Consider the following 24,759-nt stretch of genomic DNA (forward strand, 5'->3'; position numbering starts at 1 on the left):
GCATTGGGCTGTGACGGTGGCGTGTTCCCTCCTGGAGCAGGAGGAAAGGGCGATGACTCACGGTTTCCCTACATGATGCCCTGCGTCACACAGGATAAGGTAAGGAGTGGCCCGTCCCCAAACACCCCACGGGGCCGGGCAGCAAGTCAGCAGCCCCGCCACGTGAAACTCGGGGATCCCTGCGGGCAGCGGGGCAGAGCGGGAGGCAGAAGAGCCCCCATCAACAGCACCAAGCGGCCACAAATGGCCATCCCCTGCGAGACGGTGGCAACAGAAGGCAGAGAACAGCACTGCCCACCCATTGCCTGGAGGAGGCGAGACCCCGGCTCTCTGCCCTCCTCCCCAGGGAGACGGCCAACCCCTGCTCCAGAGAACAGCGACAGCCAGCGCCCAACTCCATGCCAGTGCGGAGTCCCCACTGGCCCCCGCAGAGACACACAGTGACAGACACTGTCGTATGTCTTGAGGTTTTTTTTTCCTTGCAAGGGGTAAGTTCTGCTATGAATTAAAAAAAAAGAAGGAAAAAAAAAGATGCCTATATTAAAGAAAATCGGTTTTATTGTAAACAAAGTATAAAGTACAACATAAGAAATGTGCAAATCTTTAAAGTAGTCACAAAAAGCGTATCTAATACACTATTTTCAAACTGTTCACTTTCTGATATGTGTCCTCTAACATTATATGATAAAATAGAAATAGTGAAAGTCGATGCATTGTTTGTCACAAAAGCTACAGTTTAAGTTCTAGGCCGGTGTCTTTACTGCCTCATTTTACTTCTCGAATCACAACTTTCTAATTTAAAACAATACATAATATATCCATTTCATTTTTAGTATAAACCATCTTTCAACGAATAACATGATCAAGAAGCCTAAAATTCTTGGTTTTCTTCCTTATCAACTCAAGCAGCTTACAGTTGCCACGTTTCTCTTCAAAGTGCGCTGCGTTTATGGAAAACGCAGTGGTACAGATCCGTCAGAAGGTATAAAGGGAACCCCAAGCAACACAAAAGCAGAAGCACCGTACGATGCCCAGGTACATGCAGCTGTAATAATCACAAGGCTTGCCAAAGCAGCTGGGAAAATATTACAAAAGCTAATGAGGATTCACAAATGTTCCTACCCTCCAGCTGCCCCCACAGCGCCCCGAGCGCTCCCTCCGCACCCCCCCAGACAGCTCATAAGGCCGGGTGTGTTCAACACCCCGTGCAGGGGAACGGCTCTAGAATCTCCAGGAGTCTGGCACCAAACCATTGCCTATGACAGGGCTGGAGAATGGACGGGAAGAAAAGATTCCTACCAACAAAAGGTGGCAGAAGTAGGAAAACCGACTTAGATTATCTTATGCAGGTGCCTTCTGGGTTTCCAAGCCTGCGCCCATACATTGCCATCTTCCTAGTCTGTGCTGTACTGAAGGCTGACAACTGAAGTTACAATCGGAGTTGGTCTCCAGCATCAGCAGCAAACCTTCAGCAACACTTATGCGTGACTGATCTGGAGTATATATGAGTAATTTGCAAAATTCAAAACTTCCACAATGCATGCTGCTCTGCTCTAGAACCTTCCCTTTCTCTCTCCTTACCAGTGCAAAAGACACCCGCTATTCCAGTCAGCCACTGGTTCTCCCAGCAACATCTATTGTGACGGAGCACAGGCTGCCTTTGCCCCTCTGCTGCACCGCCAGCGGGAGAACCACAGGCCAGGAGCAAAAGCCTTTTTTAGCTGGCATATCCCAGCAGCAACAGTTAATTCCACCATCTTCAGAGTTAAGTCCTCTCACTGCGTGGTTGTAGACGTTGGTGGCACGGTAATATCGTTTAACTTGCTCACTTCCATTTGCCAGTTTGGTAACTTCTTAGCCGATAAGTGGCGGCGCGCGTGCTTCGTTAAGTGGTCACTCCTCATGAACCGCCGCTCGCACATCGGGCAGGCAAACTTCTTCTCCCCAGTGTGCGTTCTGCGATGGCGAGACAGTTCATCAGACCGTGCAAACCTCCTCTCACAGCCTTTCCAACTACAACTAAATGGCTTTTCTCCTAAAAGGGAAAAAAAAAAAAGGACAAAAAAACCCCCGTGAGTACTGACCGAGCAACAAACACTACTGCCTTGACTGGCAGGATTTTGACTTCTTTTTAAAGAAGTTTCTATTATGACAGTCAAGCCAAAAACTACATAAATACTAATTATTTTTATAAACACAAAATGTGAAAAAATGTTTATGTATCAATATTTAAACATGCAGACTCACTATCACAATGGCTAAGTAGTACACAGGGTTAACAACTCTCTGGAACCAAATAGTTTGAGACACTTTTTACATCTCAAGACAGCTGAATTTAACTCTCTGCTCCACATGAACGGCAGATTATGACAATTTAGCATGCCCAAAACTAGCCCTGAAAGGCAACCTGCAATAAGGCTTTATGCAACAGAGCTCTGGAGAAGTTACTCTAAAATAACCAAGGCAGGAATAGTTTGGAGTGGATAGCTATGTTCTTTCATAAAAGGCATTCCCATGGAGAAGCCCAAGCATACTGCACATTGGGCGAGGCCCTGCCTCCCCACTCGTAAGAAGCGTTACTGAACGCCTTCTGACATGAAGCAAGTCCAGCACAAACAAACTGCTGAGTCAACTTCCCCTCCGGGAGATTTCCTGTCAGAGATCAGGCAACATTGTAACACACACTAGCAAAAGAAGTATTTCACTGCTGCCCCACAATTTGTTCCATGAACAAATCCGGTAATAGCTAAAACCTTAACACGTTGTATACACAGCCGCAACTTTCTACATTGATTGCCAACATCCAAGAACAGTGACCAACCTGTGTGTGTTCTGACATGAGCCTTTAAATGGGAGCTCTTGAAATACGTTTTCCCACATCCTGGGTAGCTGCAGATGTGACTTCTTATTCTTGAGGAATCAACCGGAGGAGTGTTTTTTGACGCAGAAGGTACGAAGCCGGGAGCAGGGGCAATGGGAGAGAGTCTCGTGCCATTTGGACTAATAATGGGAGCCTTCGTGCTCTGCACAACCGGCTGGGGCACAACGAACATCACAGCGCCTTTGGGAACCTGGGTGCCCATAAAGACCATGGGCTGACAGAGAGCTGGCTGCTGGCTTGGCGTGGTGTTGGGCACTACGGCTGTCACAACGTTGCTGTTTGTGGGCAGTGGGACCATCTGGCAAATCACTGGCACAGGGGGGGCTCCACTGCCTTGGGTAGGGCACGACGGTGCCACCCCCACCGACCCAGGGACAGGCTGATGCCTGCCGACCAAGGGCTTTGTCAAGGGCACCAGGCTGCCAGCTGGTTCTGCGGCTTTTCCTTCTGCCACCGGCAGTTCACCACTCTCATCACTGGCTCTTCTCGGTGCCATGGCAGAACACGCCACATACTCTGCTTCGGCGTTTTGTTTACTGGTTGTTTCCCTCGAAATACTGTCCTGGTATTTCAGCACGCTGGCTGTTCTCACCGGGCAGGTTTTGTGATTACAAAGCTGGGCATCAGCCGTGTGGCGGATAACACTGGTTGCCTGAGCTTTCAGAGGGCCGGCTGCTGGAGGCCTCTCCACCTCTCTCCGAGGGGTGGCCAGAGGCTTGGCAGCCTCAGCCAGCCACTTGCCAGGCGCTGCAGCAGGTGCTTGTGTCCCGGGATGGACCACCTGCGACATCTCAGGGTCAGAAGGGCTGTAGGGGGGGGTCAGGCACTGTGTGGGGAGAGAAACACAGTAAGGGAGGGGCACGTTACCAACACACCACCACACCGATTGTTAAAAACAGGCACACGCACGTACAAATTCAAAAACTTACAAATGCTGGTATCGCATTAAAGTCCGCTGCTCCAGGAAGCAAAGTCTCGTCACTCTCTTCTGACATATCAGATGCTGGAGTTATAGGTCTCATTTCTGCATGTTTTTTGAAGTCTGATTTCCAATTGCAACTCATAGAAATAAGGGCTTCTACAGCCTCATAATCGCTTTTTTCAGGAGTATGGTTCCAGAAATACCTAGTATCTCTCTGTTTCTCAGTCATCATCTCCATTTCCTCCTCCTGTTTTGGTGAGAGGAAAAAAAGGAAACTTTAAAACTGACGCCAGGTTTGAATATTTTGCAGCTAGTTATAGAGTGGCATCACAAAAACCAAACAAAGCAACCTGTGCAAGATAAATACACTTGGTCACATGGAGGAGTATGCCTGTATTTTCCTGACCTGTCTTATTAATATAATATTTTTATGACATTGTTAGTGGAGAAATCTGGCCATCTGATAAAGTTTATATATTTTCTTGAGACAAAAGAACTCCCCACAAATCTTAAGCAACAGTTTAAGTTATTCCATGCTGCAAGTGTTGTGTCTGAAAGCGTAACAAAAATCATCACCCAAAAAAAAAAAAAGAAAACAAAGCCTCCTCCCCCTTCCCACCCTCCTTCCACTTTTGCTTTAAACACAGCCCTCCGTATTGTGCTTATTTTGATAGATGAAAGGAGCGTATTGGGACTAACGCACGTTTTATTCTAAAGACATTAGCTACCAAAAACGTTCCAGAGAACTCTTCAAAAGGTCTCTCTCACACAAAGATACATGCGAGAAAAATCAGCGACTTGGAGAACTGAAACATATATATGTATATTCACTATCTGACCGATCACCACACAGAGCCGACCCACGCAGAAAGCCTCCTACGCCGTATGTTCCCCCGCCATCCCCAACACAGCTTTCCATTTCTGAGGGATACGGCCCGCCGCTGCCGACTAATTCCCCCCACCCATCCCCCCCCGCTCCTGCCCTCCCCGCCCCGATGGTGTGGCTAGAAAAGCCTCCTTTCTGGAAGCCGCGTCTCCAGTCACGGGTGAGGCGCATCTTTTTAAGGAGAGGCGGGCGGCGGGGGCGGGAGAGCGGCCCCCCCGCTGCCACCCACAGCCCCGGCCTGAGGGGACGGGGGCGGGCGCGGCCGTTGGGCGCGCGCCACCCTCACCTCAGAGCACCCCGCCGCCCGCACGCCCCCGCGCGCGCCGCCCCCGCCTTCCCCCGATTGGCTCCCCCGCGCCGCGCCGGCTCCTATTGGCCGGCGCCGATCGAGGCGCGGCCCCGGGGGAGGGGAGCATGTGAACAAAGCGTGATCAGCGCCTGCTCGGCGGCGCGCCGACCTCTCACCCACTTTCCCCCGCGCGGATCCTCCACCCCTCCTCCCTCAGAGGAAGGCGGCCCGACACCGACGCAAACGCCGCCGCCACAGCCGCGGGCGGGGCTGGGGCCGCCGCGCCTCACAGCGGGGCGGGAGCCGGGCGAGGGTCAGCGCCGCCACACCCGGCGCCTTCCCGCCGCGGGGGAACGAAAGAGTAGTGAAGACGAGCGGCGTCCCCGCCGAGAGCGGGGCTGCGATGGCGGGCTGCGCCTGGTTCTTCCCCGCCGCGCCGGGATTCCCCACCATCGCCCCCCCGCCGCGCTTCCCTCCTACCGCCACCGCCTGGCACATGTGGCCGCCGAGCCTGAGGGCGCGCCCGGGCATGCCGGCACACGGGTTCCCGGCACCTCCTCTCCCACCCGCGGGGTCCCCTCGCCCGCCTGCCCCGCAGGCTCTCCCTCCCTCCCCGCAGGGGCTCCCCCCGCTCCTTCCCCTCAGACTTCCCCCGGTCCCCCCGCCGCCACTGCTCACCCTCTCCAGCCGCCGCCTCAGCCCCCCTTTCCCGCCGGGACGGCGACTCGCTCCCTCATGATGCTGCCGTCCCTGGGGGCTCCCTCCCCGCCGCCCCACACGCACGCCCCGCTCTCCCCGGGGCCGGTGGGCCGCTCACCGTTGCCGGGGAACCGATGCTGACCGGGGCAGGCGCCGCCGCCGCTCTCCGCCCGCCGCCCCTATTTCCCTCTTTTTGTTCGCCGCTCCCCATTCAGGTGTTGGCTCCCCCCGGCCCCGCGCGCGGGGGGGCGGGGCGGGGCGGCGGGGGCTGGGGGCGGGGCTGCCGGCCTCTCTCTGACCAATCGCCGGCAAAGGTGTGTGAGGCGGCGGCCAATGGGCGCCCGGCTGCCCGCGCGTGATCGGCGGCTGCCCCGCGGCGTGGCCTGTGTGTCGGCGCGGCGTGTGCGCGGCCCCGCGGTGAGTCCCCGCCGCCGGATGAGTCAGGGCCCAGCTCCGGCCCCCCCCGCCCCCGCTCTGCCGCCTCCCATCCTCCCGCTCCCCGCCGGCATGAGGTGAAGCGGGGCCGCGGGCGGGGTGGAGGGGAGCGGTGGCCCGGCAGCTCCGGCCTCCGCAGGCTTCGCTGGGCCTCCCCCCCCCCCCAACAAGGAAATACCGCGGCTGGGAGCCCCCGGGCCCAGGCAGGGAGGAGGCCCAGGCAGCCGCCCCTGCGCGGAGGCGGGGTGGGGTGGGTGTGTTGGTGCCACGCGTCGGGGTCGCCCCTCGTTTGCAGGCCGCGGCCGCGACGCGAAGGGCAGACAGGGCCCCCCTCCCGCTCCCGAGCACTGCCTGCGTCGAACCGGAGCCCTGTGCGGCGGCCGGGAGCTGTCAGGGGAACCCCAGCCCCCTGCCGGCACCCTGGCTCCGCAGTCTCGGGGGGTGTCGCGGCTCGGCGGGGCCCAGCTCTAAACCTGCAGACCACCCCCGGGCTCTCTCGCCCCGCTTCCCGGCAGCTGCCGTTCAGCTGGCTTGGGTAACAGCTGCCAATTAGCCGGGTCACAGCTAATTACGTTACACTGCAGGCTGCGGCGCTCCAGAAGCGGTTTGATATATTCTGCTTGGTGCAGAGTTTGAGGCGGATTCTTTTTACTGTCAGAAAGTTTTGGTAAAGGCAGAGAAAGGGGCTGCGTGTGTCAGCAGCCGGGAAGCGGGACCCTGGGCCGGGCTACGGCTGTGGGTGCCGCTTGTGCCAGGGTGCCATTCTGCTCTAGAAACGCTGCTCGTGCTTCCTTACGGTTCAGTTCCATTCCTCCTATTTATTCAGCTTCACTTCAGAGATCTCTTCTCCTCCCAGGCAGTCCAGCCTCGTTCACTCAGAGCACTTTTCTATTTATTTTTTTTTTCTTCTTCTATGATACGGCTTCCCACCTTTCCCCTTTTCAGTGGTGTCGTAGTCCAGTATTCTCTCATTCTGCTTAATTTTTCTTCCCCTTGACAGCCGATCCCAATTGACAGAAGGGGTCTGCCAGCAGGTTATGTCCTCCTGTAACTTGCCTGGAAACCTCCCAGAATGTTTAATTATGTGTGCAAGTGAAAAAAAAAAAAAACAACACTGCAAGAGTAGCCAGTGAACAGTTTCTTCAGCCTGAAGGAAGAATGAGGCTATAACAGTTGCAAAACACAAGCACAGAGTAAAATATAATTTAAACCAATTCTTAATTAGTTCAAAGACTTGTGTATTGACAGAAGAGTGGTTATTTTGTTCTCAGGAAGACACTTTTTTTTGGTATTGCTTTAATTCCAGTATTTCCACTGAGGCAATTTCTGTTATCCGGCTTCACGCTGATAACCCATATGCATCTAGTGGGATGCGCTTTCCTGTTGTGCCCCCCTGCACCAGGCTGCCAGTGAGATCCCCCTCTCCTTACTCCTACAGCTTCCACAGTTGTCACGTCTGGGAAAACGTGCTGCTTGACAGAGGGAAATCTGCATCTCCCATCTTCTGTTTCTGTTGTGTAACCTGAGTATCTGCTCGCCTTTTGGCCAGATTTTATAAGATCCTTGCTGTGCCTGCAGGGAAACTGATTGGTTTGAATGCCATATCTAGAGGGAGTTCCCAAAAGAGAATTCACTTCAGGATGATCCAAATGCTTTTCACTAGTAGTAACAAGCAGTTGTTTACAAATTACTCCCCTGGATCCCACGTCTCAAGGTTTCTTAACAGGAGAAAGTGTGTTTACTGTGTGTTCCCCACTGAAATCAACAGGAAAAAATGTTGATGAAATGGCTGCTTGACTCCCGGAACATGCTCTCCTTTGCCAAAAGGTGCTACTGTCATGCGAGGCACAGCTGGGAAAAGACTTACAGGCTCGTAAGTGCATCTGTCTGCATCCGCTCCAGCTGAAATAAAGGCTGTGGAACTAATACACCATAGTTCCTGGTGAAATTCTGTGTCTTCTGTTATGGTTTTTTGTGATTGTAATTGTGTTTATTTAAAATATTTTGAAATATTTTTCGAAGCATATTATTGCCCCTAAAACCAAATCTGTAAAATTTTCACCAGCTTTTTGGTTTAAACCTCTGTGATAAATAACCTCCCAAAACTAACAGCTTCTACCTGCACCTCAGCAGAAAATTAGGTAGATCTTTGTCACTTCTTTCACTCTTAAACATACGTAATGCATATATACAAGATTTTTATTGATATAGTGATAACTTTAGTGTTAAAAAAATCCAGTTGCCAACATGAACTGAAGGTCTGTAACATGAAATAGCATTACTATTTTTAGTTTACTTGCTATGGCAAGATGTTGGAGGTATGTGATGCTCTACTTGTGGAAGTTATGGTGATTCTGCAGTAATTTTCTAGAAGAAGTAAACTAGTCTTTGGAGAAATCATTTTCAATTATTTTCAAATATTTTCAAATTTATTTTCAAATATTTTCAAATAAAATGGAAAGATGAAGAAACGAGTATAGTGGCTTTTGAGGTGGATCATGTGCCTCTGCGATTTGTCATATGGGTAGCTTTCAGGGGACACCGCGCGAGGCAGTTTTAAAAACTTGGGAGTTTTGGCCGTATCTCTCTCAGTTCATGCAACGTGGAGTAGGATGTGGCCCAGACAGGTGCTTCTGGACTCCGCTGTGGCATAACTATGAGAAAATAACGAAGGGCTGATTTGCCGTAACAGCTCCTGCTTTGAGTGGCCCGTTCTGTTTTCTTCTTTTGCTGCTCTAATTCTCTCTCCTCCTGTCCTTGCTTTGCCTCCTTGTCCATACTCGCTCTGGCTTCCCGATAAGACCTCTTGGCTCTTTGCCTTTGTAGCTGTGGGTCCTCGCAGCACCCTTTCCAGTGGTAACTCGCCACCAGCCGTCACCGCTCACCTTTCCCCGTTGCTGATCTCACGTGCCCTTCGCGCACACCCTGCTTTTAATACCTCTTAATGCACCTTCCCTTCCTGTGACATCTGGGCTGCTCTCGCTCCATGAAAGCCTCTCCCTGTGGCCATTCGCGGTGCGCCTGCCAGAGCCTGCCCCACGCTACCTGCGGCCCTTCATTCCCTGCCACCTCATCGTCTGTTTCTGGATTCTCCCTATCGGTTCCTCCCCGCCCGACACCCCCAGGGTGCTCCCAGCTCTGCCTCCACAACCATCATCTTTCTTTGCTTCCTTTAACCAGCTCATTTCAACTTTAATTTCCAGAGCAACCCTCTGCAGCTGCTCCTGTCATCAGTCTCTGCTATTCCAGTCCCTTAGGAAACCTCCTGCTCATTCTCCCTCCTCCCACGTTAGTGTCTGCCCTCACCCTTGGGGTTTGTTTCCACCACATCAGCGCATGTCTAATGCCGCTGCCGTCCAGGTGCCACAGGACCTTCTGGCCCCGCAAGTTTCATGTTATACACTGACCAAGTCGAAGTGTGCAGAATGGCTGGGGCTGGGTCAAAATCCTGTTGTGCTTTCCCTCTTCAGGCCCTTTAGGTCGGATCTTCGGGTGAGGTCTGGATGCTGATTGTGGTACTTGGAAGGGAGCCTGGGCTCTGTAAGAGACTGCCTGGTGGCCTGTGGGTGACAGGGATGCAGCTGGTGAGAGGGTGGAGAGGGGCTTCGCTGTGCCTGTCCCCCACAGGCAGGCTCGACTGTCACCTCAGTGGCATGTCCTGTAGCCACATTGCAGCTGGCCTTGGGTTGGGAAAGAGCAGCCCTCAGAAGTGGGGAGACTTAACAGTTCCTTGACTCCTGTACCCCACGAGAGCTTTGTGTTCCCCCTGAGACCTGGGCACCCAGCCAGGAGCCCTGCATGTGTGTGGCACCGCTGTACCCTCCCTCTTCTTCTCCCCCTGCACTCACGTAGCCTGCCCTGTGCGCTGCCTGCGCACTGCAGGACAGAGCTGTCAGAACCACCTCTCCCAAAAATAATCTCTGCTTTAGAGGCTGGAAAATGTGACAGCTCATTTTCATACGCGGAGTGATGCGGTGGGTGCCTGAAAGCAGCTGAGGCTGAGGGGGTGGCCAGGGAGAGACAGCTCTGAAATGGCAGGAAAGTGGCAGCTGGGGAACACGAGAGGACGGACGGAAGGAAGGAAGGACGGACAGAAGGAAGGTGGCAAAACTGAGAATAAGGAGGGGGCGGAAGGAGGGCCAGAGGCAGCAGACAGCGAATTCGGGGCAGGAGAGGGTTGTAGAGTGTGGGGCTGTTCTCTTTTCTCTGGCACGCCTACTACTGCTTGTGTTCGTTTATTAATAATTGGAAAAATGCTGCTACAGACGGCACTTGCAGAGATTTATAAACCAGATATCTGAGGAGGTGGACCATATAATCAGCAAGACTGCAGCTTGTCTCCTTTTTTGCCTCCTCTAAAGTCTTTTCATACTCCGTTTTTCTCACACATCCCAGCCTTAGGAAGAACCTGCTTTGTCCTGGTTCTGCACTTGCTCATTAGAATACCAGGTGAAAACCAGAACTTATTTGTCATTAAGACTTCAGTTTGTGCATTTTAGTTTGCTTTACCAGTCTCGATTGCCAGACGGAGCAAGTCCTGTTTGGCTGGCAGCGCTTAGTTCCTCCCCAGCCCTACATGATTCTAACCCTAGTTTCTGCGTACGTGCGTTTTACGCAGTATTGCTCATGGCCCTTTTTCTCCAGAGCGTTTGTGGCTGTTCCTGAGTCACCACAGTTCCAGTCCTGCCGTGCCTGCTCAGCGCCGTTCAATGGAAGGCTTCAGAGGCTGTTAGCAGCACTGATGTTTGCACTGCTGCCATAGGAGACAGCCTGGCAAGGGGAAAAAAAAACAAAACTCAAACACCCCTAATGAAGCCTAGGACAGGTAAGAGAAACTTCTTTTTGGCAAATGAGCAGTTTTCAGTAAAACTGATTTTCTCTGGCAATCACTGGAAGCAGCTAAAGGATAACTGTCAGTTCACATGTATCTGTATTTTCCATTCAGTTACAGAGAAGCTCAGGATTGTGGTTTTACGCCGCCCAGGGGAAAACGGACATGTCTGCGTTTTTCCTTGGGAAGATGTTTAGGGATTTTGACTTTTAAGTGCTTGTGGGTTATTTATGTATGCCTATTACACTGTATCTTAAGTTTAAATTTCCCAGAAAACCACTTATTCAGCCTGCAGGTCATATTCTTCTGATGTGGAAAGCTAAATTGTCATGGGATTGGAAAGATAAATTAGGGAATAGAATGGGCAACACGGCTGGTAAATCACTGGCCAGCTGTGTAACTGCAGTCCTGTCCAGCAGTCCGGGGGCTGAGGCTGTCGGGCAAAACTCCAGAATTTCACCCTGCTCTTAAGAAATACAGCTCTGTTATCTGTGGCTTATCTCGGCTTTAGGACATGGAATTAAGAAGGCGTTTTAAGGCGTTTTATCCTAAACTCTTGGCTTCTACATGCTAATAAGCAAGAGACGTTTTCCGCTTGTGACAGGACACCACAGGGGATTTTTAGCCTCTGATGTTAGATGTTTCACAGAAAACTATGGGGCAGACGGTTATTTTATTCAGAGCAGGAAGAACCTAGGTGAGTAGATGATTGCTTCAGTATGCACTACACATTGTGAGAGGTTTTCTATTCAATTCCTTCAGTGCAGGACCAGCCACAGGACCAGAACTTTCCCCAGGTCCTGTGGCTGTCACAAGAACTGTGTTCCTTCTCAGGCCACAGGACAGGACAGTGGTGCTGGCTACAGCCCTGCTTCCCACCTATCTTTTTGGAAGGGCAGCCAGAACGGGTGTCTGCTCATCTCAAACCAGCCAAGTTGCATACTCGCTGCATGTCTTGGTCCAAGAAATCCCGGGAATTCTCTATAGTGGAAATCAGGAGTTAATATTGGAATGATTGGTTGATTCTTTCCGTGCAGATCATGCTTCCTGTTTCACTTCACATGGTGTGACCGTTTGTTTATTTTTGTTTAGTATCTTGTGTGGTTTTTCTTCGCTCGTGCAATGCTGGTGGTTTTGTTGATACCTCCAGTAAAGGGCAACATTGTTGGGTTCTGTGCGTGGTGTGGAGATATGCCATTTCCCAAATTTTCCAACAACATGGATTCCTTTGAAGAGCTGTGGAAGTGTATGGCAAAGTGGCATTGCTTATTTGCAGACAGAGCTTGGAAAATACCAGAAAACACAACTGAGAACCTTTTCTGCTTGCGAGGATGACATACGGGTCTGTGTGTTCCACCACTTTGAATGGTGTATTTATTATATTCAGAGTTTTCCCAGCGTCATGATTTATTCAACTATTTGGTAGAAAACCTAACTGATTGATTTGAATTTCTGCTAACAAAATCATGTACTTAAAAGCTGAACTGTCAGCCAGCAAGATGAGAAGGAGACAGCCTCTAAGCATTGTAGAATGAGCTTGTGTAGCTAACAAAGCCACCTGTGCATGCTATGAGATCACATAAGTGTTTTATCCCTGATGGAAGCATTAGAAACACATTTCTGTGCTTTTTCATGCCAAAACAGCATTTACTTGTTATACAGTGACTTAACGGCTGCTGCATTTCAAGAGTTCCTTGGATGGGCTAAATCGTGGAGGTATGAAGGAGATGAGACAGTGGTGATGTTTCAGTATGGTACGGAAGTCAGCAGGGACAGCTTTGCCTTTCCTCCTAACACAGGTAACAGCATTTCTACACCCCCATTATAGGTATTTTGTTGGCAGTCATGTGAACAAAAGTCCTTCTTTTCTTTAAACCTATTTACCTTTAATATTTTTTTAACTATTGGCTACTTTCAGTCCCACGTGACAGATCAGATAGAGATGTTGATAGCTCCTGCAGTGTTCATTTGTTGATGCTAATACTTGATCCCACCCCCCCTGCAAGCCTGCTGGTTTATATTCAAGCAAGCAAATACTCCCTGGATAGGAAAATGCAGGTGCAAAAATGCAGGTAGCATGTCCCACATGAAATACAGACTAAGGTGCGTCCAGTTCAGCTCCCTGCACTCGATACACTCCTCCCATACGTGTCAGCAGGCCTTGAGCTCTCCCATATCCCGCTGCTGTCCCTTGCCAAATGCCTGGCTCACATGCCACACCCTTGGCATCATGGTACAAAACACACCACTGGCATGCTGTTAAGCAATCTACTCACTATTAATAATTGATTTAATTTTTTTTTTCCTTAGGATGTCACAGGAACTAAGGGCAGAGGGCACACTTGGGGCCCCAAGGCCTTGCATTTCGTTTAAAGAGACATCATAAGAGTCACAGCTTTGCTGCTCAGGTAGTCTCTTGGCAGCAATGTAAGAATTGAGCAATACTACTTTAAGTTTTTCAAACAAGAGCCCATGTGAAAGCCAGCTTTGGTGCTGCTCAATGCAAGTATCTCCGCTATGATGTGAGACCTATGCAAGGGGCCGGGGAGGAGATCCCTATTTACTCTCCAAAAGCACAATGCGCAGAGACGCTGTTGGCTTTGTCAGAGACCACAGGGAGGGAACCCCTGTCAGTGGGGTTGCTCTCATTGACCAGAAAAACTCGCCCAAAGATTTTCATCAGGTGTGCCAAACCCCTGGACTGTGCTGATCCCTGTGGAGTGGTTTAGCTGGAGATCGCACAGATTGTGCAACGTGCAGCCCATCCCAACCACCTGCGTTGCAGCAGGGTGCTGGAATCTCACTCTTCCCTGGGCTCTCCTCTGTGCAGCTGGCTTTGTTCCTGCAGCTCAATTTGAGGGACACGCACCTCATTTGTGCAGCTCCCCATGGGGATAAGTGCCTCAGCCCAGCAGCTCGCCATGGGAGATACACAGCTCACTGTTGGTCTTGCAGCTCACTTTTGGAGAGAGTCCCCTCTGTCCCGCAGCTTGTCCTTGGAGACGTGCTGCAGCTTGGTCCCACAGGTGTTCACTCTGCAGGAGCCACAGGAACAAGGAGAATGGACTGTGTGGGCCCTGTTTGAGACGACATGCAAAGTGGCACCCTGACCTCATGGAGGCTCTTCTAGAAGAGGACACTGGCTTGTCCATAGTAGGCAGGGCATGCTTTACCGATAGAATCTGCGGTGCAGACTGAGCCCGTGTAGCTAGTTACGGTACCCACAACTCTGCAGTGATTGCCAGCCTCTGGTCCGTTGAGATGAGGACCCAGGGAGTGATGTGCCGGTGTTAAAGGGCTGGCAGGCAGCCTTGTGAAGACCTCATCAATCTGAACCCACCTGTGACTGCTGTCTCCCTGGTCCAAAGTCTCCGCTCTGTGAGGGCAAGAAGGGATGGTGGGTGAGGTCAATGCCTGGAAGGGTGTAGATGCGTAGGCATGGGTCTGTTGCAAAACAGCCATGGAGGGCTGTGGAATGTGGCCTGAGCTAGCAAGCGTGCTGGCACAGGAGACCGAGGAGGCTTGGGGAGGTGGGAAGCGCAGCTTTTCCAGGGATGCAAATCATCTGCTCCAGAGGCTCCTTGTTGTGAGCAGCCAGGAAGTGAGCCATCTTGCACTGTTTGACCCTGGGCCCAAGGTTGTCCTCGGGTTCAAATAGCAAAGTGAATATAAATGTACCCAGAGTCACTATGGGTGGAGTTCATCTGAGATTAGGTGCTTATAACACAAGCGTCTGTTTTTATAGCTGTTTTTATAGTCAGTGGAGTGCTAGTAAATATAAACCACAGGGTTCGGTCATGTTTAGTTTTTCTCTGATGTGGGATGAATTGCACTCTGAGCTCTGTTGACTCCATCTCCCCTGCTGATAACGGGAGCCTGGGCAGCTGCCACAGGTGGGCGAATCTACAAAGCAGGTGGAGTGAGGTGAGGTGGATCCCACCATCAGTGCTTGCGAGGCTAACGAGAACCATCAGCTGGGCAGTGGAGAGATTTGTGGAGGGACGTTCCGAGCGGGCTCGGGTCTGCCTGTTTGCTGTCTGCTTGGCATGTTCGTGTGGGTGGCTGCAACTCGGACATAGCACAGACTGCCCTTTACTGCCAGGGCACTTGGGTAAAAACTGCGGGGAGAGAGGAGATACTGTGATGGACTCAAATTTAGGAGACGTTGAGGAAGTCTGAGGATCTTGCAAGGCACAAAGGAAGCGGAGGAGAAGGGATAACGCAGCTATTGAGATGGGGCACATAGAGGACAGTTTCACACCCTGTAGGGAACCAGGCTCTCCCAGAGCAGCTGCCCCGGGGAAGAGCTTGGTTGCCTCTGTGCTGTGTCAGGAGCTTCCATTTTCCCCCATTCCCCCTCGATGTGGTAGGCAGCATGGCAGCTGTCTGTCACCATCTCCTGGAGGTTTGCTCTGCCGAGGGGTGGTGGCTCTGTTCTGATGGGTTTTTAGAAATGTACTTGACCACCATGAATCAGGCCCCTGGGTCTGTCTCTTTGGGTGTAGCCGTAAGACTGGGGTCAAAGCCGTTGTGATCTCTGCCGTTTTCAGAGTTGATTCAGAAGCATAGCTTGTATTTTAAAATAATAAAAGTCAGGAGAAGGCTTGCATATAACTAGCTCCATTCTCCCAGGAGAGAACTGACATTCATTTCTCACTACTTCCAGAAATGTTTGGGTTTGTGAAAGTTTTTTCTTTCACTTTCAACATTTTTCTAGTATTTCCCTATTGCTGAGTTAACTTGAGGTGGGTTTTGCAGGTAAGCTCTATTTCTGCACCAAGAGGAATGGCTGAAGCTTGACTGACGCGTTCATTTTCAGCATGAATTTCCGTGAGGCCTTTTCACGGGCGCTGTTGAAAAGTGACTGTCTGGTTTGCAGTAGCGGCAGGACAAAGTGATTCTTGCAAAATACTATTTCATCTCCCTTTGTTTGGGGACTGAAAATGCAGATACTGGGCAGAAAGAAAGAGGGTGTGATTCTACTGTTTGCTGATGCCAGTGCAGTGAACTGTTTTGAGCAAGCACTGAAAGGCGGAGTGTGAAAGAAAGAAGAAAGCTTGCATCCAGTTGCTGATTTCGGGAAGCACTCCTGAAGACCATCTTCATTTATTTGATGGAACCAGTTGTAAAAGAAACATTGATGTTGTAATGTTTGTGTGTGTAACGTGTTTGTTTTGCAGCTGGAACAGCCTTAACTATCAGAAAACAGCTCCATCCTGCCCTGCGGTCAGGATCACGCGCTTACCAGGAACCGTCTTCAGAGCCCTTCCAAAAAAGGACATTTCCAGCACCGATGTGAGTGTCGGTGGAAGAGAAAGCAGCGAGTGAGGGTCAGGGGGTTCTTGTGCCCACAAAAGGCTTTGTCAGATAAGGTGGGTCACATTTTCCACACTTTGATTCTGCTTGTGTACTCAGCCTTCCCCTGCACAAACCTGGACGCGCAGGCGGCGGATGGCATCCTCATGGGTCCTGTTCATGATCAGTGAACTGGCTGGCACCAGTGCTGGAACATGAGTATGGACAAAAGGAGGAAGGTGGAAGCCTTTTGGCTTCCTTTGTCCTCAGGAAGCTTTGATGTTAACCTCAAATCCAGCTCAACCTCATGAGACCGTGTATGGTATAAGCTGTAATGTATAGTTCTCTGGAGCAGGTAACGTCCATAACAATTCTCCAAAAACCTTTGCCTGCTCCTCGGTCAGGCAGAGGACTTCAGGTTCACAGGACTTCTCGCTCCTGGAGAAGTCCTTGAAACTCCTAAAGCGGGTGTGACAGCCCCTTCTCCTCCATCCCAGTATTTTCTGCCCTACGTGAGCTGCGTTGTCACATATCCTCAGTCTGTCACAGTTTGGATCCGTTTCCCTACGTGCAGTGAATTAAAGGCTCAGATTTCATGTAAGAGCAGCTAGAGGTGTTGTGAATGCTTGCAGTCGTAGTGAAATCCATGGCGTACCATCCTGCTCAGCACACCTGTGGAAGGCAAAGCTGAGAGGCTAACGTACGTATATGAAAAACGTACGTATATGAAAAACAAGACCGCGTCTGTTAAACTAAAGAAACACAGCGTAGCAACCCATGCTGAAGGAAACTGTATGGATCGGAAACAGGTGATACAGCAACGCCGTGCTTTTTAGGAGCGGAGCTGTGTGTGGCCCTCCATGCACAGACCCCTCTCCCCTCTTTGGGATGACTATTAATAGCACGGGGCATGGCCAGCCCAAACTCAAATGGTGTGTGGGTCTGTTTGGTTACTGCAGGGCTATTTGGCAACTCAGTGTGAATGCCCGTAAATAATCCTGCTGGCACGGGGTGTTGGAGAGCTCGAGGCTTTAGAAACTTTTGGGTCAAATTTACTCTTGTTAAATAAACAATGAGTATTGATTAGATCATATGACAGACCAACCGAGCACTCTTTCAAATACCGCAGCTCACTGGAGTTCATTTTTCTATATTTATATACTCGGAATCCCTTGCATAGTCACTTTGGTGAAAGAAATGTTAAGTCTTTTACTCCTGGAACTCTGTTTACTTTTATATGCGCAGCTCTTTGCACGCGGATAGGAGGATTTTCGAGGCTGCTTAAAGGATTTGGATGCTCAGTTTGTTTGGTTTAGTTGCGGATTTGAATCCCTTAGGCAGATTTGAAAATCTCAGCCATAACGCTTTGCTTATTTTAGTACATCGGGGCAAGACCTTTTCCCTGTTAAAATAATTTCTAAGTACTCTTTTCTTGCTGCCATAAAGTAAAAATGTGTTTAAGTGGAATTCTAAGAAGCATTTGTTTCTCTAAACATATCCATTTATCTTACTCATTTGCTGTTTTGTTTTTCTTAAGTCACAGTCTGTCTATATTTAGTACTGAGTAGAGTAGCAAGGAGCTTGTCAGAACTAAACATACAGATTTATGAAGGCCTTTGATTATGATTATTTATATGGCTTAAACGTCCTGGAAAGATTTTCTCGTCTTAAATCTCTCAGCAGTACAGTTACCTACCTGGCCTCAAACGTGTGTCATGAAAACACCATATGGCCCTGCCAAATGCAGTACTCACACACTCACACACACAAAGGTATTGGTTTGCAGCAGGGAGAGAAATAAAAGCGCGGAGTGAAATACGTAAGCAAAGTTTAGTGGGTGAAAGGCTGCGGGGGCCGCGTGTGCTGCCTTTACGTGAGGGCTGAGCGGGAAGCACTCATGTGGCACCGGCTGTTTTTGGGGCAGGAGGAGGAAAGCGCAGCCTGTCTCTCTGCTGCTTCCCGAGCCGGCTCCTTGCCCGCATCCCCGTGGCTGGCCAAGCGCTGCTGGAAGCTCGGCGGAGCTGCAGACGGAGGTGCGCCGTCCCGCTGCCCCCCCAGCCGCCCTGCTGCAAGTAAAACACCGAGCGATGGAGGAGGTGAGCTGAGGGGCTGTGGTGTGCTGGAGACAGCCCACGTGTGGGGAAAGCAAACCCACCCGCACACCGGACTTGGACCTTGTTGTCACTCTTTTCATGTTGGGTTTGACTTCTGGTGTAGGGTGACATGTTCCTGTTTTAATCCCACCGAGGAGGGGGTTTTCCTTGGGAGTAACACACCAAAATAAACAGGACTCCGGGGAATTTGCTGTTAGTCAGAGTGAACTCCGAGTCTGTTACTCAGACTGGCCATGCTTTAAGCACACATGAAGGAAGATACGAACGAGAGGGTTTAGACAGGTTTTTAAACATTACTTTGCCTTCCCTGCCAGCGTGGACCTTAGCTCTCGTTTTGCTTGCAAGTGCTGGAAACGGTGCAGGTGTTTTGTCAGAGAAAAATGCTCACTGACCATTTGTCCCCAGCAGTTTATCAAAGGCTTTTTTTTTCCTCCCTCGTTTCCTCTCCGACTTGAAGAACAGGAGCCGACAAGTCAGTCTCCGAGCCCCGTAAGGACCTCGCTCGCTCCCCGCAGCTGCCCCTGCCGGGGGAGAGCTGAGCACTCCTGTGGAGCACCAGCCACCTGCCTGGGGCACCAGCACCTTCCACACTCGTATCCTATAGCTTTTTTGGGTTTTCTTTTTAATTGCAGCCTGGCACATCGCCCCAGTGACACTCAGGAGAAGAGGAGCCTGTGGCTGTCCCAGGTGTCCGTGGCATCTGCCATGGATGTGAGCCCCTCTGCGGGACCTGCACCCCCAGGCTGAGGATGTGCTCCGTTCGCCTGTCCCCAGACGCGCTCTGGTTCCGCTCTGGTTGAACAGGAGCGGCGGCGGACCCTCTTCCCCAGGGCCCCACTGCCTCGCTGCCTGCCGCAAGTGCATCCCAGCATCGTGGCGGGGCGCTGGGGAGGGTCTGGCAGCCCTGCTCCTGGTGGGAGAAGTCTCTGCCATGGGTGAAAGTGCCGACAATGGGCGCAGGGAGTGACGGCTGTGCCTGTCGTCCTCCAGGAGCGCCTGCGGACACAGTTCCTCATCCGCAAGTCGTGCCAGCGCCAGAGAGGCCTCTGGGAGACTGGCAAACCACCACGTCACCCTCCTGCTTTGCTGCTTCTCCGCAGGCACAGGGCAGCCTGTGAACCACCGCAAAAGGGCCTTCTGGAAACCTATTGCGAAACACCGTCATCGCTGATTTAAAAAAAAAAAAACAAACAAAACACGAAAACAAAACAATCACAAACGCTAGAATCATTTAACAGGCCTGTCTCTGCTCATCCTGCCCTGCGATTTGTAGACAGCACAGAAACTTGACATGAATTATGACCTAGGCACCAAGCCAAACACTGGGCTTCAATCCGGAGCTTGCTTTTATCAGCTTGCTCAACGGGGCAGCAGAGCCCACTGCAGAAGCTGAGTATTTCCATTTCTTTGAAAAAATTAACAACCTACTTAATGCTGAAACAATGCCTTCTGACGTGCTGTCAGGGCCTTCGGCTGGTTTGAGCATAGCTTATTCCAGCCCAGGCTGCTTTATATGTCACGGCGCGTGTCCTCAGCTTCACCCTTCCATTGTATCCCTTATCGGAAGCCCCACTCCTGGGATCTGCGGTCAGTCGTTCAAAATTAAAAATGAGACAAATAACCTTAGATTTCATTTGAGTGCATAATTGGTGAGAAGCTAGGCACTGTACTGGGTAAAGAAATGACCCGTTTATCGAGTGTCTGCCACGGGGACATGCCGCAGAAGTGTCCCAGAGCCCAGCACATTTTGTGTGGGAACAGGCAGTGGAATCGAGCCCAGCCGCCCTCTCTCCATGCCCTGCCGGTGCCAAGGGCAGCCCGCGGGGTAGGAGGGCTCAGCACCGGTGGCCTGCCCCAGCTGCCAGAAAAACCTGATCCTTCGGGTGCCGTAAGGGACTGCAGGAGGCTCCAGCGTGGCAGGGAGCACCTGGGGCGCTGCGTCCCCTTTCTGCTCTGCCCCACTGACCGTGGCATGCCTGGAGTTGTCTCCTGAGCCCTGTCCTGGCAAGCCCGCGGCTCTGGCTGACGAGTGTGGAGGATACCGGAGCCTCCACCGGGGCCTTTGGTCTGCAGCTCGTCTGCCAGGAGTTTGTTCCCGCTCGCGCTGCACCCAGCGTACCTGGTCTGCAGGTTTAATAGAGGTTTGATGTCAAAGAAACTGCCCTGCTCTGAGCAAGGCGGGGGTGCTTCATGGTTGCCAGTGACCAGTTGGGCTTTGCGTGGCTGTGCCGGGCTGGTGCCCGGACCTGCAGCTGTGAGTGCTTGCAGGCGGGTGAATGGCACCGTCAGATCGAGCCCTGAGCACCGAGCTCCAGAGCCAAACCCGTGCACGGGCAGCGAGGGAGCTGCTGGGCTTCATGTGCCTGCCCTTCCGCAGCCGGGCTGCGGCCGACTCCTCTCAGCTTGCTGACGGCCTGGTTTGGGGCTCGAGGTGGTGTAACCCCATCGAAACACCTGAGCAGGTGAAATCCTTCAAGGCCTGGGGCTGGGGGGCAGCAGCTGTGGGCGGGCGAGTGCCGTGGGGCACCGGACTCACCGGAGCGAGGGTGCAGCCCTTCGGCAGCGCGGGCGGCGGGAGAGCCCCCGCTCCGGGGAGTTGCAGACAGGGTTAGTTGCACGAAGCTAAACCAGCTTTGCCCTGATGGTTGGTTTCTTTTCACAAGCCACCAAATCAAACGCCGCTTTGGGAGCTGAGCTTGGAGCTGGGAGTCTCTTCTGTCCCTGCCTGTCCCCTGCCCGTGGCAGCCCGGCCCACCACCGCTGGCCCACGTCCTCGCCGGATCCCACCCGGCCCCAGCAGCGCCCTGGAAAAAACGTGTGGTGGCTGTGCAGGACTAGAAAGCTGCCCAGCAGAAAAGGACCTGGGGGTGCTGGTGGACAGGCAGCTTAACATGAGCCAGCAGTGTGCCCAGGTGGCCAAGACGGCCAACAGCATTCTGGCTTGTATCAGGAATAGCGTGGCCAGCAGGAGCAGGGAAGTGATCGTGCCTCTGTACTCGGCACTGGTGAGGCCTCACCTCGAGTGCTGTGTTCAGTTCTGGGCCCCTCTGTACCAGAGGGACATGGAAGTGCTGGAGCGTGTCCAGAGGAGAGCTACCAGGCTGGTGAGGGGTCTGGAGACCAGGTCATATGAGGAGAGGCTGAGGGAGCTGGGCATGTTTAGCTTGGAGAAGAGGAGGCTGAGGGGAGACCTCATTGCCCTCTACAGCTACCTGAAAGGAGGTTGGAGAGAGGTGGGTGTTGGCCTCTTCTCCCAGGTGAATAATGACAGGACCAGAGGAAATGGTCTGAAGCTGCAGCAGGGGAGGTTTAGATTGGATATTAGGAGGAATCACTTTACTGAAAGAGTGGTCAGGCAGTGGAACAGCCTGCCCAGGGAGGTGGTTGAGTCACCATCCCTAGAGGTGTTTAAGAAACGTCTAGATTTGGCACTTCAGGGCATGCTCTAGTGGCAGAGACTGTAGGGGGTTTTTTTGTGTGTGTTTGGTTGGACTCGATGATCTCAAAGGTCCTTTCCAACCATGAAGATTCTATGATTCTATGACTCAGCTCACCAGCCCCGAGGGACGAAGGGCCGGGGCTGCTGGGGGAGCCGGGGGGCCAGCGTCCCCAGCCTGGCAACCTAGAGGCTGAGGGGCTCTTCCCTGCGGGGCCGCCCCTGCCATGGGGACGCCCTGACGCTGTCTGAAGGAGGTTTTAAAAGCAAACCTTGCCAAGCACTCTCTGGCCTTCCTCTAGCTAGCGGGAGGAAAAATAAAAAAAAAAAACAAAAAAAACCCAACCCAAACCACGCTGGAAATCTATTCTGATCTCACACGCGTCTCAAGTGGAAAATTTCAGCTGAAGTGATTTAGGTTGGCGGGGTCAAGGGAGGTGAGGCCCGGCTGCCGCTGGCTCCGCAGGCAGGCAGGGATGGCTCGGCGGGCGCCCGTAGCTGCCACGTGGGCAGGGATGGGGCTGGCAGCGGCTGCCAGTGTCACGAGCCAGCGGCTCCGGAGGGGAGAGAAAAGAAACCTGAGCCCAGGGCGAGCGTGGGGGACGATGGAGACTCCAAACTGCATGGCGGCCGCCGCCTCCGTTATACCTCCCAGCCCAGAAAAAAACCATCCCGCACTATCCAGATGCCAAGGGATGTCTTTCCTTCTTGTCCCCACTGTCCCCCAGCCGCCGCCACCCATCTCGGTACAGCCCACGCAGTGGGTCCCACTGAGCCGGTTGGGAACTTGTCAGAAAATAATAGTAACTTGTTGAAATCGAAACTTTCAATGGGAATGTGACGTGTGGGAGTCCCGTCCCCCACGTCCCCCCCCCAGGGTCCTGCATGCCAGAGTCTGTCTCCCACCTGGGAAACATGGTACCTACATGGAAGGAGAAGATTTTGGACCCTCTGACTCCAAGCTCTGGTTCTCCAGGCGCAGGGCGGGCGAGTGGAGCTCCCTGCCGGCCGCAGCTCCCCCTTGGGGGAGCTGCGGCCGGCAGGGAGCTCCACTCGCCCGCCCTGCGCCGGCTGGGATGCCCTGGGAACCAGCCAACATCTGCCAAAGCTCCATCATCGGGCTGAAAAATGATGCCCTGATGCCGCCGTTTCAGATGCCGCTTCCAAGCTTCCCGACAGTAGGGCTGGCTAGGTTGTTTTAATTTATTTTTTTATTTTTTTTTAGAGGGGATTTACTGGGAGGAGCGTGTCACGCTATTAATTCTTGGTCCTGAAATAGTTTTCCCTCCCGTTTTTGACGGATACAGCAAGTATCTGCCCGGTATTGACATGCATCGTTACATGATGCGCGTTTGACAGATGTTGTGGTCCGCCCTATTGACTACCGCAGGGTTTAAGTCAGAGAACATTAAAATAAAGAATTATATTCATCAGAAGTTATGGGAATAGCAACATAGAGTCTTTGGAGGGAGACATACCTGTAACAGGCGGCGGCTGGCTCAGTGCAGAGGAGGAGGAGCTGGACTGAAGGCAGCGGGAACCAGCTCCTCATCCACCTCCCTGAAAGCTGCTCTTCTCTGACTCAGGCTGACAAGCTCAATTAGCTTTGTCCTGCGTAGCTGACAGGCTAATCCTATTAATGCCCCTAATTCAGATTAAAGACTATGCAGTTAGAATGAGATTAAAATATAAAGTGAGAGAAAGCTCGTTATTCCAAGGATAGGGACTGTAATAAGCGGGGGATCCGCACCGCTCTTGCTACTCCCACCCTGCCTCCCCCGTCTGCAGAGCAGACACATGCCCATCTTTGCCCTGCTCTGGGGAACAGCCCCGCAGTCCTGGGTTAAAAAAAATCTTCCCCTGCCGTCTCTTGGAGGCCCATAACCAGCTCTGCAAACCGGAGCCTGTTGGTGGGCTCAGGCTTTTCCCTAACCCTCAGGGCAAGTACTTGAGGCGCGGGACTCTCATCACATATTAAAGCAATAGTAGTAAGTTGTGGTAGTGGGTTACGCACCACTACTTACTTGAAATTTTGAATTTTAATCAAGGGAGGAAATAAGGGTTCAGAGAATGAGCCAGCAGGCGGCAGTCAGCATAGTGCTTCCAGCACACGGAAAAAATAATGCGTGTCATATATTCAATATATTCTTCAATATATTCATCAGTGACCTGGATGAGGGGACAGAGTGCACCCTCAGCAAGTTTGCCAGTGACGCAAAGCTGGGGGTGTGGGGTGGGGGGGGGTGGCTGACACACCAGAAGGCTGTGCCGCCATAGAGAGAGACCTGGACAGGCTGGAGAGTTGGACAGAGAGGAACCTCATGAAATTCAACAAGGGCAAGTGTAGGGTGCAGCCCCTGGGGAGGAATAACCCCATGCACCAGCACAGGTTGGGGGCTGACCTGCTGGAGAGCAGATCGATGGAAAGAGACCTGGGAGTCCTGGTCGGGGGACAGGCAGAGCCCTGGAGCCTCCCCTGGGAGTACAGCACAGGGGCCTTGCTGCCGCCGGTGCTTCTCCACAGGGCTCTGTCTGCTTTCCAGCTGCTGACCAAGGCCTTGGCAAAGCCCCGAGAGCACCAACACTCCACTTCCCATGCAAGACGAGACTGAAGGTATGATTTTTGTGGGAGTGGGAGCAGAACAAAGCTCATCAGCAATGAGCATGGCAGTTACCCAGCCAACAGGCACTAAAAGCAGGTTTAGGTTTGGTTCCCCCCCCCGCCCAAGAGGTAAGTAGAGCTACAAACCTGATTTTTCACTGGACGCTCTATCTTCTAAAGCTTCTGCTTAATTTTGGATTTTTCAGGTTTTTTTATTTTTTTAAAAAAGCAGGGTTTAAACCTGTATAAGCTTACTATGAAACACACTAACAGACTACTCCACTGCCCGCCCCCCCCGCCCAAGCAGGAGTGAAGAGTACAGATGAAGTGGTAACACATCCAATGGTGGATCCAGGGCACCGACTTTTA

The 24,759-nt window shown here is 52.1% G+C and overlaps 1 protein-coding gene and 1 long non-coding RNA gene across 6 annotated transcripts; one reads left to right on the forward strand and one right to left on the reverse strand.

The window, feature by feature from the left end:
- Nucleotides 1-540: 540 nt before the first annotated feature.
- KLF10 (KLF transcription factor 10) lies at nt 541-5,931 on the reverse strand. Of its 4 annotated transcripts, none has more exons than XM_074577565.1 (4): nt 5,796-5,931; nt 3,811-4,050; nt 2,822-3,707; nt 541-2,035 (listed from the first exon to the last, which is right to left on the reverse strand). In XM_074577565.1, the coding sequence occupies exons 1-4, from the start codon at nt 5,886-5,888 to the stop codon at nt 1,776-1,778; spliced, it is 1,479 nt and encodes a 492-aa protein (XP_074433666.1). In that variant the 5' UTR covers nt 5,889-5,931; the 3' UTR covers nt 541-1,775. The 4 variants fall into 4 exon arrangements, with proteins under 4 accessions (XP_074433666.1, XP_074433668.1, XP_074433671.1 ...); XM_074577567.1 differs by having other exon boundaries at nt 5,657-5,881; XM_074577570.1 differs by lacking the exon at nt 5,796-5,931 and adding an exon at nt 4,643-4,840.
- A 71-nt stretch (nt 5,932-6,002) lies between these two features.
- On the forward strand, nt 6,003-17,747 carry LOC141739743 (uncharacterized). Of its 2 annotated transcripts, none has more exons than XR_012585785.1 (4): nt 6,003-6,094; nt 10,757-10,937; nt 12,606-12,742; nt 16,124-17,746. It is a non-coding gene; the product is annotated as an uncharacterized LOC141739743 (long non-coding RNA). The 2 variants fall into 2 exon arrangements; XR_012585784.1 differs by lacking the exon at nt 6,003-6,094 and adding an exon at nt 10,125-10,213 and having other exon boundaries at nt 16,124-17,747.
- Nucleotides 17,748-24,759: the final 7,012 nt, after the last annotated feature.

This window comes from Larus michahellis, chromosome 2 (genome assembly GCF_964199755.1).
Source record: "Larus michahellis chromosome 2, bLarMic1.1, whole genome shotgun sequence".
Taxonomy (NCBI): Eukaryota; Metazoa; Chordata; class Aves; order Charadriiformes; family Laridae; genus Larus; species Larus michahellis.

What these genes read in the sequence shown, in the direction of transcription:
- KLF10 (XM_074577565.1), bottom strand. Translation starts at nt 5,888, where the DNA reads ATGGGGAGCGGCGAACAAAAAGAGGGAAATAGGGGCGGCGGGCGGAGA. An exon ending in TTAATGCGATACCAGCATTT is followed by an intron (nt 3,708 to 3,810) that starts GTAAGTTTTTGA and finishes CTCCCCACACAG; the next exon opens with TGCCTGACCCCCCCCTACAG. An exon ending in TCATGTCAGAACACACACAG is followed by an intron (nt 2,036 to 2,821) that starts GTTGGTCACTGT and finishes TTTCCCTTTTAG; the next exon opens with GAGAAAAGCCATTTAGTTGT.